General features: G+C 38.1%; 1 protein-coding gene across 2 annotated transcripts in view; it reads right to left on the bottom strand.

Annotated features, from left to right (window-relative positions):
• Nucleotides 1-20378, bottom strand: part of DOK6 (docking protein 6) — a 266551-nt gene that overhangs the window by 51221 nt on the left and 194952 nt on the right. For both annotated transcript variants that reach the window (XM_049830463.1, XM_049830462.1), the window contains exon 6: nt 17612-17750. In XM_049830463.1, the coding sequence (XP_049686420.1) occupies nt 17612-17750 (139 nt within the window). The remainder of the gene's footprint in view (nt 1-17611; nt 17751-20378) is intronic.

Here is a 20378-nt window from a genome sequence, read left to right as displayed (position 1 = left end):
AAAAATGTATAACAAATTAACGTAACGTTAAATAAAACATGCATCTAGAATGATTTTGCTACAAATATTTCTCAAATCTGATAAGAATTGAGGAAATGGAAAACATAATCCAGACTTTTTTGCTCAACTTAAGAGGGAGAAAATGATGATGTAATTAGAACTTGGGTGAAAAGAAAAGTAGAAATGCATACATCAAAACCACATCAACTCAGGCATATTTTTCGTGGGAATATAAAAAAAATAATCCATCACTGAAGCTTTTTTGTTATCTGACATGAAATATCTAGTATTTGGGTTTCCTACGGTTTCTTCCAGAATCTTTCTTTGATAAGATACCTTTCAGACAGCGAACATTACGTTTCTTTCCTGTATCCAGGTCCAATATCTAAACCCAAAATATTCAAAATATTAAGTCACATGAAACCTTTGCACTGCCAGTACAACTTTATTTTTCTTAAAGGACTATTTGACTAAAATAGAAATAATAATAAAAAAAATTATTAACGTGTCACTGTAAGTAGTTCCCCATATTTTTCATTATTGCTCTTTCATGAGACGAGGCTTAAGGGCTAAATTTTCTTTTAATTCCCATAGGCCATGTCCATTGACTTAAATAGATTTGTTACTCTGATATCAATAATGAATACAATTCCAAGAATGGAGCCTGTTAAATGTATTAGGGTTCTGAGCTTTGATCTGCTTAGCATATTATTCTCATTTTCTTTTTACATTAAAAAAGTCAAAACACTGAAGGTGACAGAAAATACATTTGGCTTGGGGAGAAGAACTGAACAATATACAGTTCATTCCAATTTTTTGGCTGCAATCAAGGCAGTTGTGTTTTTTACAGATATGATCTAGAAATAGGTTACTTTATTACAGATAAAAAAGCCCCATCTCATTTCACATTCTCATTAAGAGCCTTTAAACAAATAGCAAGAGAACTAGGTCACAGAAGACTAACAAGATTTGTAGTCTAGAAATACAAATTAAATTTCACTATTTAGATTTTTTTCTCTATAACTCTAAAGTAGGTTGCTTTGTGTGTTCTGCCTTGAAGAGGAAGAGGGGTCAAGAAATATATTTCACTTCTAAAGTGTCCATTAGCTGACAGTGGAATAGCACAGACTCATTTCACGGGTATCCACAGTGAAAAATTACTAGAGTTTAAGAATCACACTATCTAGAAGGGAGCATCAGCTGAATTAGAGAACAAGGAGGGAAGAAGGTTTTTTTTTTAAATGAGTTTTCAGTAATGACCAAGAAAAAGGTATCATGTATCATGTTTGCCTTTTTTTGCAAAAGCAGATACTGTTGTCCCATGTTCAACTTGTTGAACAAAAGATCTATTCTACAAAAAGCAGTTCCCATCCAGTACTGCGAAACAGATTATTCCTTCTTAAGCACAGTGTTTTACCCATGTTTCTGTTGAATTTTATTCTGCTGTTCCAAGCAATTTTTCCCACTTGTCTTTTTGAATTCTGACTCTTCATTGACCCACTTCCACATTGTCTTATAAATGTAAGATCTGGAAGTCTAATTATTGGATTGTGCCTTGATCCAGAATTTCTATGAAAGTACTTAATAAAACTGGATGCAAGATATATTCCTATGGAAGTCCAATGAGAATATTCTTCCCTTTGGTGACGTGTTACTACTTTCTGGTTATAATTTCCCCATAACCCTTTGTTCATGATCACTTAGCTTGCTTAGAAAATAGTCATGTGTTATTTGGACTATGTTTCTTACTTAAAGGTGCCTATGATTAATATAAACACTTACAGGTATCAGCATACCATTTATTTGCTATGCACTGCTTTATGTTTATTTTTACGTTTTTATCCAGCTTGTTGTTCCGGACAGAATACACAATATTGCCCCCCCCCCCCCCCCCCCAATATATGAACTCATAAGTCTTCTGAAAAGACATATAGAAAAGCTACCTGTGAAAGTAATTTCAGTGATTTCAGCCTTTATAATATATTCTTAGCATTTAGGTTTTCAGTAGCTATTCTAACCTTGTTATGACCTTTTAGAGAGTTTCTTAATCAATTATGGAGGAAAAAAATCTCAAAATAATAACACCGCTTTGCAGTGCCAAGGTGGATGATGATTATTCTTTGGCGGTGGAAAAACATTATGTATGAATAACAAAGCAATGGTGAAAGAAAAGCATTCTGAAGGGAGATTCAATGGGACTGATATTTTTTCTAATCTCCTTGGCCACACTATAAAGAGAGAATTGGGACATTTTGCACCTTTTCTGCCAGAAGTGTGTTGGGTTTTTTTCGTTTTTTTTTCTTTCCTCTAAAAGAAGCTCATAATAGATCACTTTGTGGTCTGACAGATTGGATTAATGTTGGAGAAAAGTAGCTGGATTTTACAGCACATTGGGATTATATTTTTTGAATGTCAGTAAGGTCTGTGTCTTCACCCATATTCTGTCACAAAATTGTGTTTTTGTTTTTTTCATGAAAGAAGGTTCCTATCTATGGAAACTACTAATTACTGTGAGGGCAGAAGATCAGGTTATTACATCTTTACAAGGTTTGAGCCATTGTATTATACATAGGCAACATATGAAATACTTTATGCATTTTTTCATTGCATAAAACTATTCACTAATAACATGTGAGATGATGCTGACATGAACAGAGCTGAGACTACTTCAAGCCTGACTATACAGTAGGTCTTAGTAGAAGCAAACACAACTAAATGGTAGGAGTCTCTAACACATCAGAGGAATTGCTAGCAGGTTGAGATAGTTTCCTCAATAAATATGTTTATATATGACAGAGAATCCAGTATTGCACAGACATTATTTGCAGGTATTGACTGTCTTTTCTGTTACCATAAAATAGGAGCTTTTATGAAAGAGAGGTGCTGGATGACATGAAAGAAAAGATTTTGCAGGTAGACATTTGCTGACCTGAAAATATACAGCATTTGGGAGTAAGACTGTATGGAACTGTAAAATAACTTCTCTAAGCAGCATCACCCAGGGCAAAGTCTTCAGGTTTTAAAAGTAAAAAAACTAGGATTTTTGAAGATGCTCAGTACTCAGACTTGTTTAAAGGTATGGCTATTTCCAGATGGGAAATGGGGATGATCAGAGCAAAAAAACCAAATGAAAAGCAAAATCTAAAATAATACCACATCCCTACACAGTTTATTCAAGTAAAAAATGGAAATGAATCTCAGTCCTAGAAAGGTTCATCATGATGACTCATGAATGTTTAAAGCAAAGGTGGGTGGCATACAACGCACTGATACAGAACAGCTTAAACTCTAGGTTATTAGCTTAACCTTCAAAGATACGTTCTAGGGGTCATTCATCTCAAGCAGTTCATCAGTAAAATGTTCATTTACAGCTTTGTAACATTTAAAAAACAAGCAGTGAATTATGTCCATCATTGTGTTTGTTAGTAGGTAAAGCAAAATACAAGGTAGTGATAGAAGGGCTAGGAGTTTTGGTCTTCACTGAATTAAGGAGTTAACAGTAGCCAGTAGAGCACAGGAGATGTTATTTGGTTTGCCAAAACAACATTGTGAATGGGAGAGGTGCCTGAGAACAGGAGGAAAGCCAATGACACTGCTGTCTTCCAGAAGGCCAAGAAGGAGAACTTCAGACTCGTCAGCCTCACCTTGGTCCCTAGGAAGATGATGGAGCAACTAATCCTGGAAATCATTTCGAGGCACATGAAGGATAAGAAAATCATAGGATTAGTCAGCAAGGATTCATCAAAAGGAAGACTTTTGGATTGAATTGATCAATCCAATACTCTTCTGTGATGAAATGGCTGGCTTGGTAGACGTGGAGAGAGCAGTGGATATTGGCTACTTTGACTTCAGGAAGGCTTTTGACACTGTTTCCCATAAGATCCTCATGCAGAAGCTGATGAAGTGTGGGCTGGATGAGAAGCCCAATTCAGTGAGGTGGACTGAAGACTGGCTGAATGGATGGGCTGAGAGGGTGGTCATCAGTGGCATGAAGTTTAGCTGGAGGTCAGTAACTAGCAGGGAACCCCAGAGATCAATACTGGGTCCAGTCCTGTTCAACATCTTCATTAATGATTAGAATGATGGGGCAGAGTGCACCCTCAGCAGATATCTTACAGAACTGGGAGAGGTGGCTGATTGACCAGAGGGTCGTGCTGCCATCCAGAGGGACCTCGACAGGCTGGAGAAATGGGCTGACAGCAACCTCATGAAGTTCAACAAGAGGAAGTGCAAAGACCTGCACCTGGGCAGGCACAACCCCAGGCACCAGTATATACTGGGGCCACCAAGCTGGAAAGCAGCTTTTCAGAAAAGGACCTGGGGATCCTGGTGGACACCAAGTTGAACATAAGCCAGCGATGTGCCCTTGTGGCAAAGGCGGCCACCAATACCCTGGGCTGCACTTAGGAGAAGCACTGCAAACAGGTTGAGGGAAGTGATCCTTCCCCTCTACTCAGTACTGGTGCAACCACACCTGGAGCGCTGGGTCCAGTTCTGGGCTGCCCAGTGCAAGAGAGACATGGACATGCTGGAAAGAGTCCAGCAAAGCACCACTAAGATGACAAAGGGACTGGAGCATTTCTTCTGTGAGGAAAGGCTGAGAGCTGGGACTGCTTAGTGTGGAGAAGAGAAGGCTCAGGGGGATCTTATTAATGTTTGTAAATACCTGAAGGGAGGGTGCAAAGAAGACAGAGCCAGGCTCTTCCCAGTGACAGGACAAGAGGCAATGGGCACCCATTGAAACACAGGAGGTTCCCTCTGAACATCAGGAAACGCTTTTTTCCTGTGAGGGTGACTGAGCCTCTTAAGGAGGTATTTGGGACACCTGAAGTCCTCAATATTGAAGGACAGCCTTTCTGACTTCACAGAAGTTGCTTTGGCCAGTTTTAGAGATGGCATGAAAAAATATCCCTCAGTGGAGAACAGATTTCAAAAAGTCTCTAGCATGTGGCAAGAAAGGTGAAATAAGGATGAACTCAGAATGTCCCCAGTTGGCAGAACCTTACCTGAGTAAGTTTGGGGCTGAAAAACTGGATTTCTAAGGTTTGCATAGGTATTTTGGCAAAAAAAATGCTACAATATGTATTAAGAGTGTTCACTGCAGTTATCTGAATTCCATTCTTTCTGATAAAGCGAATGCCTTGGACCTCACAAGCTTTCTTATGAAGTTTTTCTTCTACTGTCTAAACCAGATCAGTAGTTTCCAATTACACATATTTGTGGAAATCACATTTCTTTTAGCTACTTCACTTCAGTATATAGAAATTACTGGTACCAATGAACTTTAATAAAATGACAGGAAGACAATTTTCTGAATACTCGCTGAAACAATAATCATCAATAACCTTTTCATGAATATTCCTTATTAAGCTTATCAGTGCGTGACTCCAGTATTCAGTTAACACACATAGTCTTGCTGACCTCTACCTTCTGACATTTTCAGAAGTTAGTTTTATATGTCATACAAAGGGATTTCAGTTCAAAAGAAAAAACCAGCAAACCCAGAATATATAAAAACTACTATCATGTAGCAAAGCCCTCTTAGATGACTTTTCAATACCTTCCAAAAGAACACATTTCCTTCCTTTTAACCAGTTACTTTTAAACATTACAAATGCATCTTGAATCATACATACTGGGGCTAGTTACACATGCGCAATGTACATGAACGTAAATTATTAAGTTTTAGCTTTGAATTATACTATATTTTTGTAGGTGGGTGCTAAAAACCCATGCCTGGGCATATGAACACACAAACATATTAGTTTAATTTAAAGTAATTTATTCATTTAATATTTAGTAGCTCCATTGCCTTTAGTGGACTTTTACAGATTTAAAATCAACTGAGAAGCTGGTATATAAAAATAAAGGGCTATTCTCTTCCACTGTGTGTGCCCACACACATGGGGATCACATCGTGATCATTTATATAGATAGATACAGCCAGAGAGTTCTTGACATTGCTCAGTTTTATAACTGCAATAAGCAATCATTCAAAAGTGATGCACACACTTCTAAATAAATACACATAATGTATCTTTGGAAATATTTTTTTGGGGTCCAGAAATGATTTAAAATGAGAGACAAGATTCTCCAAATCACGGTCCAAATTTCTGCATATAAAAGAAGCTAGTGAAATTTTTGCTTCCTTACTGATGCTCGTTTACTAATGTAGCAAAAATAGCTGCAAATCAGGAACCCGATCTGGAAAGGGGGAAACAGAGAAGTGTTTGTAAATTGCTGTGTCTTTCAACATACTTGCATCAGCTTAATAAATCCTACAACTGGCAACCTTTCTCCATTTAATATGGTTTTCTGACAATAACTCAGGTGGTTTTTTAACCCTGGCAGAAGTTGCTTGGTGTAGTAGAGGCTGTAGTTGCATGACCACATGCCCTATAAGTCAAGCCCTTTGAAATCCATGGTTGCCATTTAACAGAACAATCCTTTGCCTCTGTGCTGGTAATTTCCAGCTTCATGAAACAAAGGAAATAGAATTATACCTGTTGCCATGGAAATCTGCAACTCCATCACTTTTTTCCTTCATGTAATACAAAAATGTATGCAAAGGTGATCACTGAACAATATGTGGGAAACATTATAGAAATGCCATCATTTTACAAATGATTTTATAAAATCTCACAGCTAGTAGCAGTTGCAACTTTTACCACTATGTCCTACATGGAAACGATTAAGAATAATGAAGAGACCACAAGTTCTTTCATTTTATAAACAAGAACCTATGCTGATTTGTCAATGGATTTTGAATTGCAGACACTGTAGAGATATGCATTCAACAGCCAGCCATATGAATCCATATGAATCTTGCCTGGCAGCTACCTTTACGGAAACTGATTCTGACAGACTGAATATGTGATGAGAATAGCAGCTTTTACCCTGAGACAGTCATAAGTAACAAGAGCGATGTATGCTTCTACCGTAGCATGGAAAATCTTCACCAAGCCCTTGCTGTTGAATACTGCAGAACTGAAATATTTTTGAAAAACCTATTCCTGCAGCTTAGATGAGTCAGTACTCCAATTCTTTTTAACATCTTGATCATCAGCATGGGCAGTGGGACAGAATCCACCCTTACCAAATTTGGGGATGATATCAAACTAAGGGGAGCAGTCAAACACCCAGACGGGAGAGCTCCCATTCAGAGGGACCTCAGCAAAGCAGAGGCAAGGGCTGACAGAAGGTCATGAAGTTCAGCAATGACAGATGTTAATGCTGCAACTGGGCCAGGGCAACTCAGTGCACAAGTACAGCCTGGGGACTGACTTGCTGCGCAAAAGCTCTGCCAAAAGGACCTAGTGGTCCTCATGATAACGTGAATGATCACCGTACGGGTGCAGTGATGGAGGTTAACACATACTGGACCACAGTAGCAAAAGCACGGCCAGCAGGTCGGGGGAAGACACATTTCCCCACTATTTGGCACTGGTGAAACCACATCTGGCGGTTCAGCTGTATTCACAGAGCCTTCAGGTTTGGGCCCCGGCATAAGAGAAATGTCAAACTGGAGACAGTCCGGCAGAGAAACTCTAAGAAGCAGAATGTGATCAGTGACGCTGGATTAAGTGTCTCACGTTTATTCAGCATGAGAAAGAGATGGCTAAGAGAACTCTAACTCCAGTTTCTCTCTCTCTCTTCTTAAAAGTATGTTGTAGAGAAGACTGTTACCAGCAATGCACAGTGAAAGGACAAGAGGCAACAGTCACAGGCTGTGGCAAGGGAAATTTGGGGCAGACTTAAGCAAGAATTCATCACAATGAGAACAGCCAAGTCCTGGAATGGCTACCCATAATCTACATCCTTGGGGGTATTCAAAACTTGTCTGGATAAGACCCTGGGTAACTTGGTCTAGGTTTGATGCTATCTCTGCTCTGAACGGAAGATTAGGGGAGCTGACCAGCAGCAGTCCCTGCCAATGCTAGTTTTTCTGATCCTATATTCTCTGGGTTTGAACATCTGAGAGCTAATGAGATGTGCTGTGCCTGTGTTCTAACCTGACATTATTTTGCTTACTAGTAGCTGCATATCTTTATATACTATAGCAACTGCAGTAAGTGAAATAATGTCAAATCAACAGTTCAGGGACTGTATTGTCTGTACTACTGTCTTACATTTCTGATTCCTGCACAGTGCAGAGCAGCTGATAAATAACAACTGTTAGCATGGCTGGAATCATATGTGGGGTATCAGTAATGTAAGAACAACGATGCAAGGCTGAGCAAAAAAAGGAACATAAACAACCCCTATCTGGACAGGCTTTGATTAACACATAACAAAAGACAGCTTGTACTTGGAAAAGTGCCCATATTTCAGATACCTTTCTTTTAGATACTAAATATCTGTGGTCTTCAGTCTAAACATAGTCAGATTATTATAAACAATTTTCATGGTAAAAAACCTGTCATCTTTATAACAAGAAATGGAAGCAGAGAAAAAAAGCAAAATGAAGACAAAGGGTGAACCTCACCTAATTTTTGTCCTACCAACAGGTACCTGATGAGCCAAAGCACAAAAAGCACGGGAGGGATTTACAGAGTAACTTTAGGACTATGATGAGAATTTTTGATCCCCTCTCAGATTATTACTTTTTATGTCTCCTATTCTCTGAATAGCACTGTGCCCCTCTGTAAATCATTGATAAAGAAGTTTCTTATTAATCAGAGACAAAGCCTTAACTATTCCCTTGGGTGATATAAATAACTCCTGAACATTGCTGCTGAAACAGAGGAAGGCCTTGGTTGACAGGAGACACAGAATGATACTGTAGTTCAAAAGACGGATGAAAAACAAGTAAAAAATAACTTTTTCAGAAGTTAATTCTTCTGTGAGTAAGTAATAGACTTTGATTCAGGATTTGTTTTGTTGTTGTTTTGTTGCTGTGATATTCCCAGCATACAGCTGATTACTCTATGACCTTGTGCAATTCATACACAGCTGAATTTGGCCTTAATCTTTCTGTGCCTCATTTTACTCATTAGTATAATTATTGTAATAATACCTGTCTCCTGAGAGCACTGGGTGGCTTCATCAGCTACTATTTTTGTTAATTATAATAGGAGCTCTATAGGCTACTTTAGCTTATTTTACAAGAACGTTTTCCCAAAATAGCAGATACGAGATTAATAATAAATTAAGCCCACTGGAGAACTGGCTTGAGAATTATTTTTCTAGTAATACTGAAGTCAACATAACCTGCTCCTCTGTTAAGAGAGTTTGATGGCATAAACCTACCAGCACAGTTATACAAGCAAGTTGTTTTAAATGTACACAATGCCAAAGCAAACTTCTTTTCCATGTTAAATGCTTCTCAAAGTTTAGTTAAGGGGTGGGCTGGGAATAGCTAAATAGGGTTCAGTCAGGCATGCAACAACTACCGTATAATTGCAGCAGCCATTCCTAATTTATCACTCATCATCATCATCATCATCATCATCACTCATATCATCCACGGCTTTTAGCAAATAAGACCGCTAATAAAATCATCAATTTTGTTCAGGGAAGATTTTTTGTCTCTTCACTTTCTGCATTTTCTGGAAACAAATATGAATTTCAACTTGACAGTGTCTCTCCAACTACTTTGATAGCTCTGTAAACATGCAACATTTTGTAAAGTACAAGAAAAGCAAAAAAAACCCCAAATAATTACAAATGTGCTTATGTCACCAACCTTGAAATCCACTTACATACAAATGCTGCCTTGTAAAGTTGAAATAAATGATACCTGACTTCTAAGAAATTTATATCTAGCTCTTTAAAAAGTTCATAGAAATGTAGATAGGTGGCTACACAAATTTTTAAAGTGCCTACGTGCTAAATTCTCAGGAGGGTTTGCACTTTCAGATACCTTACTATGCAAACATCTTTGCCCTGTTGCATTTAAACAAAGTACTGAGACCCTAGCTGCTTAAATTGAAATGTTCACAATACAGCATACTTGCGTGCAAACAGATAAATGAGGTGAACAGAACAAGGAAAACAAAGTTCATAGGATTCATGTATGCAGCTTTAGGATGGATTCATAGGACGGAGCAGGCTCCTGGCAGACAAGAAACTGTACTGTCTCCGTTATGAGACACCTCTGTGAAGCTTTTGTTACAAGGTTTGGTTCAGCTCCTACTTTATACTATGAGAAAGGCAGACTTCAATCCAAGTTTTAGCTAGCACAACAGACAGAAAGCTAGAAGAATACTGTAACATTATACAAAATATTCCAGAAATCTTTAAGAAGGAAAGAATGACAGTAATTTCTAGGTTAGGATACACAACCTATGTGGTGAGGTACGTGGGGTTTAGTCCCTAGGAGAGGGACTTTTCGCATTCAAGATCGTCCAGCCCAATGGCTAGGGATAAGAGAGATTTCAAAATTGTGTCAGGCAAGGGAGGAATTGAATTTTTCCCACCATGCTCTGAATGAGAGCCCTCATGACTACTACTACTTCAAAAATATTCAAAACTCCAGTGCAAACTCTAGTGCATAGTTTTCGAATGGCAAAATGGCATTTAAATTACATCACCAACTACCAAAATATCTGATATGCTCTTATGCAAGGACTTGCCAGCTCTGCTCTCGCACCTACCCACAGCACTTACCTACACACTTCACAAACCTTTATGTTGTCTGCAGTGTTTCTGATGTGATGTATAGCTCTGTTCCCCCACTGTGGACGAGCAGCTGCACTAACCCTTCATTACCATAGTAAAGACTTGCCCTGTACTGCAGTTTCATTCAAATGCACAGCAAATATCCAGCAACAACGACCATCTGCAGCATCCCCTGAAGAAGCAGGGCTTTACACCTCATCCTCTCACTGCCTGCAAGGTACCTTGTTGGAGACAGTGAACTCCTGCCGCCGATGGAGGAAGAGGCTGGTAAAAAAGGTGTTGACTTGGTAAGAAAGGAGAAGGCAGTGGCTGTGGAAGTTCAGATTTCATGGGAGGATGAAGTATTTTCTTTTAGGAAGCGAATGGCACCTGCTGCATAGTATTTGAATGCTGCTGCAGTATTTGAATGTCTATTATTGGATATGAGTAATAGTCCTTGAAAAAATGCCAATGAAATAAGTCTACATTCAAGAAAATATTTTTCTTTCAGATAAGATCAAGAAAGAAAACAGCTCCAGTTGGAGGACTCATTAACTGCTGCTGAAACCAAGTCTGAATTTTCACAACCCTCCTACTTTCTTCTCAAGTGGTGAATGTTGGGAAGAGACTTGCGACTCAATGCTAGGATTTACTTCATCCAAGTACACACAGTTTTCTGAGCCTGAGAACTAATAAAGAGCCTGGCAAAACTCTTAAAAAAATTCTCACAGAAAAATCAGAGTCAGGAAAAATGTCATTATGTGCTTAATGAGCAAAGCACCCTATGAGAAATTACTGATATTTATGGGAACTGGGTTTACAAAACTCAAACCTAAAAGTACACAGATTCTGACTAAGGGGAAAATAAAAGAAGTCAGCATTCTTGTTTTTGTTGTTAGTCTTGGCAATATTTACAGCTGGTCATGGCTTGCCAGTGGATAGGCAGATCTTGCAATGGAACATTCCCAATTTTCTATTATTTGTTTCCACCGCAAAGAAAGGTGAGCTTTACTTTCCTAGAAGTCCTCTCCTGCCAAAACCGCTGCAAGGCTACTTCAGCTTAAACCTGTAACTTTCAAAGACCTCTACAACTAGCAATGAAAATAAGCTTCACAACATCTCTGTGAACCAAGTAAACAATTCACCAACGATATATTGCAATAAAGCAGCCACCTTTTTACGGGGTTATAAAGTTTCTAAACAAACATTATATAGCAATACCATACAGTAGTTTCAGATGGGAAATACAGAGCAATATTGAGCCAAGTATTTGCATGACTAACTGACCTGAGGATATACTTTGGCTTATATAAAGTGCAACAGTACATGAATGATCATATGTATTCAGAACCTCAGCACTTGGAGCTTATACATGGAAACAGAAGAAAATGTACTAAGAGACCAATGTGTCATGACATGGGATCATCTATGGATGAACTCTGGAATTTTCTTCTCCATTTTCTCCTCCGGGTATTTACTGGACCCAAATGCACTTAGGCAGAATTCCAACATAAAAGAGTTTTGTCATATTAAGTAAATTGCAGTGCTGAAATGGAGCCCAAAAGACGTATATTTTAACTAAATATTTCACATAATCATTGGGTCAGCAGCCTCCACTAGTGTGTCTCTAAAGTTCCCATACTTCACAAGTTGAAAATAATAGTTATACGATTGCACAAAGACATAAATAACAGCCATAAACCAGACAAAGCCCTGAAGATGCACTGGCAAAGGTTGGATACTTCAAATTGAAACCATCATTTTAAAATGAAAATTTAGAAGGTTTGGTGCGTTTGTTGATGATGTTTGATCATCTAACATTTCAATGAGTATGTGTTTAGGTTGTGATCCAGTTAAAAATACATGAAGAAATATATAGTACAAACTTGTTTACAGAGCAAAGCTAAATTAAAGGTTCCCTATGAAACTAATGCTGTTATTTTCTCCAGCCTCAGTTTGTGGTTTTTTTTTTTTTTCTTTTCTGATTCTAAGACAATTTACATCAATATTCTTTATTCTATTTACATTCTTATTAATACCATGCCTGACAACCCTGTCCTTTATCTTTATTCTCAGACCAGTCCTGTGAAATACTGTTATCCTCCTCATTGTGTTCCAGATAAGAAAGAGAAAGATTAAGTGACTCACAGGCTTATTTCTTAGCCACCTTCCTCTTCAACCTCTTCTTAAGCCCAGTTCCATTGCCTGATATTTGTTTTTGGCACATTCATTATTTCTCTCCTAATAACTTTTTTTGTTAAAAAAAAAAAAAAATATACTCATTGATATTATCTTTTTTAAATGACCGAAATCTATCATGATGACTCATTCACTTATATTAAGTTGAATATTAGAGACAAGACTTGTAAATAATGAGAATGGAAGAGAAATATACAGATGCAATGTTTCATAAAGGTGTTTATCTTCTGGTAAATGTTAAAAGGATCACAATCTAAAATGAAATTATTTTTACAGCTCTTCTGTCTAAAGCAAAACAAGTGTCATAGAATATTTCCTGTGATAATGTTACGGAACTTGCACCATTATCATTTGTTCAAGCATTTATACTTCAGTCTTACTGATGTTTGATTAACTTCAGCTGGTTAACATCAAGTGCTCTCTTATTTAGAATTAGTTTTACACATTGTAAATTTTTATTCTTTTGAGAACACAGAATAGGTTTTTACTGGCAGCTCTTGAAAGAAGTGATTTATAAGGTTACAAAGGTACCACTATTTCCTTAGCGTGCCTCCCTCATATTTGTAGTCATAATCTGAGAAATCTACAGTTCTTAACCCCCCATTTTATACACTCGAACAACAGTGGGTGCAGAAGTCACATCAGGACTGTTTTCAGTGGAGAGTGAGAGGCAAAAGACCAAAGCTGGCATTATGGATGAAAATCAGGTCTCAACCATGCAACAGTCAGCACGTTGTCATCCTGGTGTAGAGGTTAGATAGAGAAGTGCTGCTGAGAACAACTGTGTTCATATGCCGCTGTGTGAAAATTATCTTCACTGAGATCCTTTAAAAAAAGATCACCAAAACCAACATCATCTACTGATCGCAAGAAGGAGGATACTCAGCATTTACAAAGCGTGAATTATTCTTTTTCCTTCTCTCCTCGGGATGGGATAACTGGGAAGATCTGATTGTTCACTGGTGCCTCTGTAAACCAATTCAGCTCAGTAACCCTGCAGAACTGTCTTCCTTTCAGCTGATTTTTTTTTTTTTGCCAAATTAGCAAGCTGAATTGACTCCCTGAGTCAGATAAGCACCCGCGCTAACAGAAGGGAAGTAGAGGGAGCTTGCAGCCCAGCCCGGGGACAGGGAGGGATGGAAGAGCTGGCTGTTAGACACTCAGACATGCAACTTCCATGCTCAACATTAGACTACAGTTACTGGGGATACATGTTATTGTGGAGGCTATCACTTTTTTCTGGAGGGGGGTGTGTGTGTGTAATTCCAGGACCGCCAGTCCAACCAGATTTCTAAATGTTACATTTAAAAACAAAACGGGGAGGTGGTGTGTACATGTGTGCAAGACGAGCGGTATGTAAGAATGCAGACTATTCAGATGATAAAACCAGAGTTGATGACACTCTCATATTGATAATGCAACACCACTAAATAAAATCTTGTAAATAGAAAGACAGGCATTGTTCATTTCAATTAATTTGTTGGGTTGATACTGTAAAACCACTAACAAAACACTCCCATGTTGCCCCTTCCCCTCAAAGAAACACCCGCAAACAAAAATTATCTTCTGTATTACACTGATCCATTAAAAAGCAAAGAATGAAAAAACTGAACATACATATAACAATTTTCCTGAACAGAATTTCAATTTAATTACTTGCATTGGCCCCAATTTGCTATTGTCCCAAACAAAGTGAGCATAAAACACTATCACTTTGCCAATTCAACGTTTCAAAACTCAATCGAGAAGACCACCTGAGCTAAATTAGATCAATGTCCACTTTGCCATAGTATTTGAATAAAATCCAGTCTGCTTCCATCACAGTAAAACCAATAATCAACTCGAAACCACACCTATGCCAGGGACTATCGATCCTGTATTTCAGGTCCTTCCTCCAGTGTTGTAATTTGAAAGGGAAATGTGCAGAAGACAAAAGCGTGCACGTGACTGCCTACTTAAACTGACTGAACTTCCCCTGCTTGTGATGACAGTGAGGCAGATTCGGTACTGTATTAGCTGCCACATAGCAATTTTGCTTCCAGTCCATGCCCTTTCGGAGGTAATGGGAAGACTTAGTTTCCTTCTCTCGTCTCTCTCTTATTAACACAGTTATCCAGCACATTACTTGGCTTGAGTAATTGATTTCTCAGCATAAAAATGAATTTATTGCTTAGTATTCCAAAGCAGCATTTTTGTGTGCCGGGACCTCCATAAATAGAGTAATGTGGCCTGTGGCTCCCTGCAGTACCTTTATCTGAGAAGCCTCTGGCAGCAGTAACTAATTTTACCTTTTCTCTTCTGCCAGAATTTTTTTTTCTGTTGGTGTGTTTTGTGTCTTTTTGCTTTTTTTATCAGTAAGTGATGCACTTTGTATATTCATTACGAGAACTAACTGTAATCTATATACTTCATCAAGGTTGCTTTGGTAAAAAATGCACATTTATTTCCTTTATAAACTGTATTCACTTTCTATAATATTGGATTACAACCTATTCTAACCTGGAAAAATGTAAATGAAACTTCAGTGTATTAAATACTTAAAATATGTTAACATGTAGGAGAGAACACACAAATATTCAAAAGTCCTTTCCAATATTTACCTTCTAATGATTGGAAGGAAGAAGTAAAGATGGAATTACCATTACGTTTCTTCGCTTTTCCTGATTTGTATAATAACAGATATACTGTTAAGCTTCCTTCAGTTTTAAAAATTTCTTTCATTTTCACCTTTACAAAAGAAGGAAGATTTAATTCTGTAATATTAAACATGAGCTGTTCATTACAGAAAGGGTCAGAAAAGAGAAAAAAACCCCAAATATAGAGCTATAGATACAGAGGATCAAAGGTCAAGCTTTGTGAAGACCTAAAAGACATTTATGGCCTCTAGATCCCCTATTTAAAAATATACTCTTGCTTGTATTTCAGTTGCAGATCTTATGTGAAGAATATACATAGGCATTTGGTGAAACTGGGATTTAGATATCGGAGAAGCAATTATACTTCATAAAAGGAAAATAATATATACTTAGTCTACTTAATCCCTTCAGATTTTGTTTCTAATACGAATGCAACTCAAATGCTGCAGGTGACACAGATGACCCCTTAAATGTTCAGCACCCCACCAGTCAGGAGCAGCCGATCTTCCAAAATCAAACCAACATTAGCTTACTAGTCGAAGTATAAAATCATCAGACTTTTCAGCCCCTTTTACACAGCCCACAGCTTCTCAGCATCGTACGGCGGCCTACAGCAGGTCTCTACCGACCTCCCTCTGCAGATCACAGCGTGGCCTCATCCAGGAGCCAAGTACATCATACACTTGGCTTGGCTGATGAGTCAGTTCTATTTCTCAGCCTGCTCTCAGGTTGGTATTACGTACAATATGGCCACAGCCTTCATAAACGAGGTTTCAGGGAAGTCATCTGATGGCAGAATGGAAACGGCTTTGCTAAGCAGCAAAGCTGCTACTTGCTAGGTGGAAGACCTGAAAGTGGTGGTTCCACAAAAGGAAAAGCCTGTATGATCCTGCTCTTAGCTCTTATTACAGCAGCATGAAAATGCTCTTATTTCTCTTACTGGTGTAGACAGTTTAAGAGCAAACATATTTATAATGATGCTTTTTCCTGGTTTTGGACTATTATTCAATCACTTTCTGCTCACCAGAATGTAGGGTTTTTTGCCAGCACTTCTACTTCTTCAGATGCTCTTCCATTTACTCTATCATCTTGTCTTGGACTTTTCAGCAGTTGCTCCTGTCTCCCTAATCTTATTTTAATCATGATTGTGAACTCTCCTCTTCCTGCTTCTTTCTGTCTAAAGTTTGTGCATCTCAACTATTATGCAAATGCTCCTACTTTGTCTAGTTTTATGGGAAAGCTCTCTACTTTTCATGATAAACCACCAAAAAAGTCACTTTTTATGGCTTCCCATCTCAGATCTTAGAGACATCCAGAGTCTGAGGGGAGCATTTAACATAGCAGACTTTTGACATAGAAATCTAAGTCTTTTTCAAGTTTCTTTTTCAGTAAATAAAGGAAGAAAGACTTATCTGAGGAGTAATTAGGAAAAGGACTTGAACACTGGGGTCTTAATTTGCCCTTTGCAAGAGCCCTTCTCTTAGGAGTGTGAGCAAGATATTTTGACGGTGATGGAGTGTGGGGGGAGAGGATCACATAAGTCATGCTTGCATGACTGGGGGCACGTACATGGTGGGTGAGGGAAGGAAGGATGAGGGAGTCACTGGAAATGGTGCAATTACCCTCAAGTCTCTTTCTTGGGACAAAGGTACGTGGAGAATCGTGGTCGTCTGAGAAGAAAAGCATGCAGACCAGGTTCCCTGGCCTCCCAATATCCTTCTTCTCTGGTGGACATAAAGGTAACTTCAAGCCACAGCTGAAAGTTAGCTTTCCAGAATGATCATTTAAGACCACCTCTACTTCTAAGTATACAGGGAACGCTTTTTTTTTCCTTTCTGTCCTAAAAAACTCCAGTAGTCGCTTAAAGAGTACTTATGCAAACTGGAAATTCTGAACTTTAAATTAAAAAATAGCTCTTTTTGAACTTTTCAAGAAGGTAACCATGGATTTTGCGTTTAATGGTACCCACTGTTTGAAAAAGACACCAACAACAGATCTTTGTATAGCACGTGCTGAAAATCCCTGACTATGAAAATACATAAATCCTAAAGTCTGTTTGTCTTAGCCACACAGCTAATACCATCATTGCAGCTGAACCATGGACTGGCATTACTCCGTACTTATTTTGTTCATTATCAATTTTTATAAGGTTAAAGATTTTGGTGAAAGGAACTTACCCTTGCCTTCTGCTCCATCTCCATCATTAATCTTTCATGTTGCTCTGCTATTGCCAGTGTTGCAGAATGGACTTTCTGATATATCATTTCTCCTTCTCGTGTCTGAAAGGTGAACAGCCCTTCTCCTGTGTCACACATCCTGCAGTTAGATTTAAGAAGAACAGAAGGAAAAAAGATGAGTACTGTGTAATTTTTATCTATTATAAGAAGTGCACACCTTGCAGTAGAAAATGCCGACTTTTGCAGTTAAACTCTGGAATTCCAAACATCTGCAGTTATTTTTATCATTGAAGAGAGACATATTCCAAGAGATGTGCAGAACTTCATGAACATAACCTTTAAATTCAGTTTTAATCATCATCTGGATAGTGAAAAAAGAAGATTTATCATAGAATAAAAACTTGAGGTAATACAGTCAGCTATTTCCAGCATTGTTTCAAATGTCTGCACTGGTAAGTGGGAGCTAAATATAATTCTCTTAACCAATTGATTCCAGAAGTACATAGCACATCATGACTTTGAAAAGTTGACGTTTTAAGAGAACATTGACCAATTAAAAATGTTATTATGGTTAATCACTACCAAGAAGCAGTACTGAAAGACAGCATTAAGAGGGTTAAATTATAACTGTCTGTTAGTGCTTGATGTGAGGCAGTGTCTAAAGCTATCTTGATAATTACAAAAGCCATTCAGTCTATTTGACAATAGGAACAGTATTTATATAGTATAAGAAGATTAAATAATGAAAAAAGCCACCAGAAATAAAATTTATTTCTTCTTTTGAGAGAGCAACTGCTGTTACCCTTATCTGTGATATCGCTGTCGCATTGTTCTGAGGAAAAAGAGTGGTACATGGTAAATGCAATGACAAAGAGGGCTGTGAAATAAAGAAAATGGGAGCAGACAACAATGTTACATTTATTGAGTGACCTTTACTTTGAGGATATATATGGTGTTAAACAGTGGTGCAATTCAACATGTTTATATTATCAGTGTCTCACTTCTGTATTTTTATAGACTTCTTGCAATTTTAGAAATGGAATTAAAAAATCCTTTTTATTTGGTCTGATACTTTCTGTAAAGGTTTTCACTCATCTGTGATGATAGAAAATTGTTGACTTGAGTCATTAATGCATAACATCCTTCAACAATAGAAAGATTTTGATTTGTCTTAAAATACCAGATTCCTTTAATGTTTTAGTTGTTTACATTATTTTTAAGGCCATCTAATTTTTTTTAATATCCCAGCACCTTCAGCAGGCCCCAGAAAGCCTGAGGTATACGGAATTACACAGCATTTTAGAAAACTGTGTCCCGAATAGTCTAACATTCTAACAGCTTTTTACATACCATTATCTTTTGCATCTGATTCTGTATGAGTATTCACACCTTAAAATTTTACAAAATATTTCCCCATCAAATGAACATATAGATCTACATTGTTTTAATTAAATAATCATTTAACTATGTCTCCTGCTATATTACATGCATGCACACACACACTATTATGTTACAGCTTTTTGAAAATGGAATTTTTTTTATGAGACTTATCTTTTGTCAAATTAGAATACAGCTTCCTACACAATTTTATTTCAAAACTCATATGAACAGGACTATTGTGCTATATAAGAGACTACTGAGAGTTCAGCAGTTGCTTTTGATTTCAAGGCTGACCAGTGAAAATAAAACCTTATTAACACTTACAAAATCGTTCCCTGTTCACTGAAGGAGACATGCTTTCATGAGCCTCCTATAAAAAACTTATGCACGGCTGTGTTTGGGAAGAACAGAAAGTATTGGAGGCAGAAACAGATAAGATAGAGGTGCTTCTGGAAAATACCTGGTGAAAAATTTGAGGTGTTGAAAAGAAAGTCATAGTCTTAAGAACAGATGATTCACGATATTATCCGTATGGATATTATCCATAATTCTGGAATAAAAATAGTCTTTGCCATCCCAAGATGTAAAGAAAATGCAATCCATTTTGTAGACAGGTATTGCTTCATCAGTATTAATGTGATGTGCCAACTAATAGATTAAAAAAAAAAAAAAGCTTTTGTATGAAATTCCAATGGAGATCAAGATCCCTGCTGTAAACATTTAAGAAATTTTATATCCTTAGCCACAGTCCTCCAAAGAGCTTCTGGTAGAAATAAAATGTCTCCAGAGTTTTGCGACATTATGGCAACAGCCCTTCAGCTCCCTCAGGGCATCATATAGCTGCTACTCTGCTTTGGTGTTAAGAGATCTTAATAAAATTCAAGCGGCGTGAAATGGAAAGTCTGGAAAAAGTGACGAGGTTTCAGAAACTGAAGCAAAATATGATATTTTTGTTGGTTTCAGAGGATGAAGAATCCTACAGGGATAAAAACAAAGCAGCAGGCAACGGGGTGTGATTAAGATTCAGGAGTTAAGCTGCTTGTTTTGACGGAGCAAAACCTAACCGCCACCGCTGCCCACCAGCCGAGGGTCTGTACCGCCCGCGTGAGCCCCGGGTGGAGGCAGCGGTGCGGGCTGCGGCACTGCCCCGGCACCTTTCCCACCGCGCGTGACAGCGCCCTGAGGTCCTGCTTCAACGGGCGCCTGTGGCGGACATGTCACGCCAACGTCGGAGAGCCATTGATGGCAGCCTCCCCGTGTCCAGATTGTGGGTTTCCCTGGCTAACGATGGATGACATGCACACAGCCGCTCAAAACTGGAGGTGGAGGAGAATTACGGGCATCATTTCTTAAAGTGCTGAATTCCCCTAACTCGCTTTGGAGTTTA

The sequence above is a fragment of the Accipiter gentilis genome, chromosome 27, assembly GCF_929443795.1.
Source record: "Accipiter gentilis chromosome 27, bAccGen1.1, whole genome shotgun sequence".
NCBI classification, from domain to species: domain Eukaryota; kingdom Metazoa; phylum Chordata; class Aves; order Accipitriformes; family Accipitridae; genus Astur; species Astur gentilis.
Note: the sequence above shows the minus strand (reverse complement) of the source record. Positions and strands in the feature narration are given on the sequence as shown.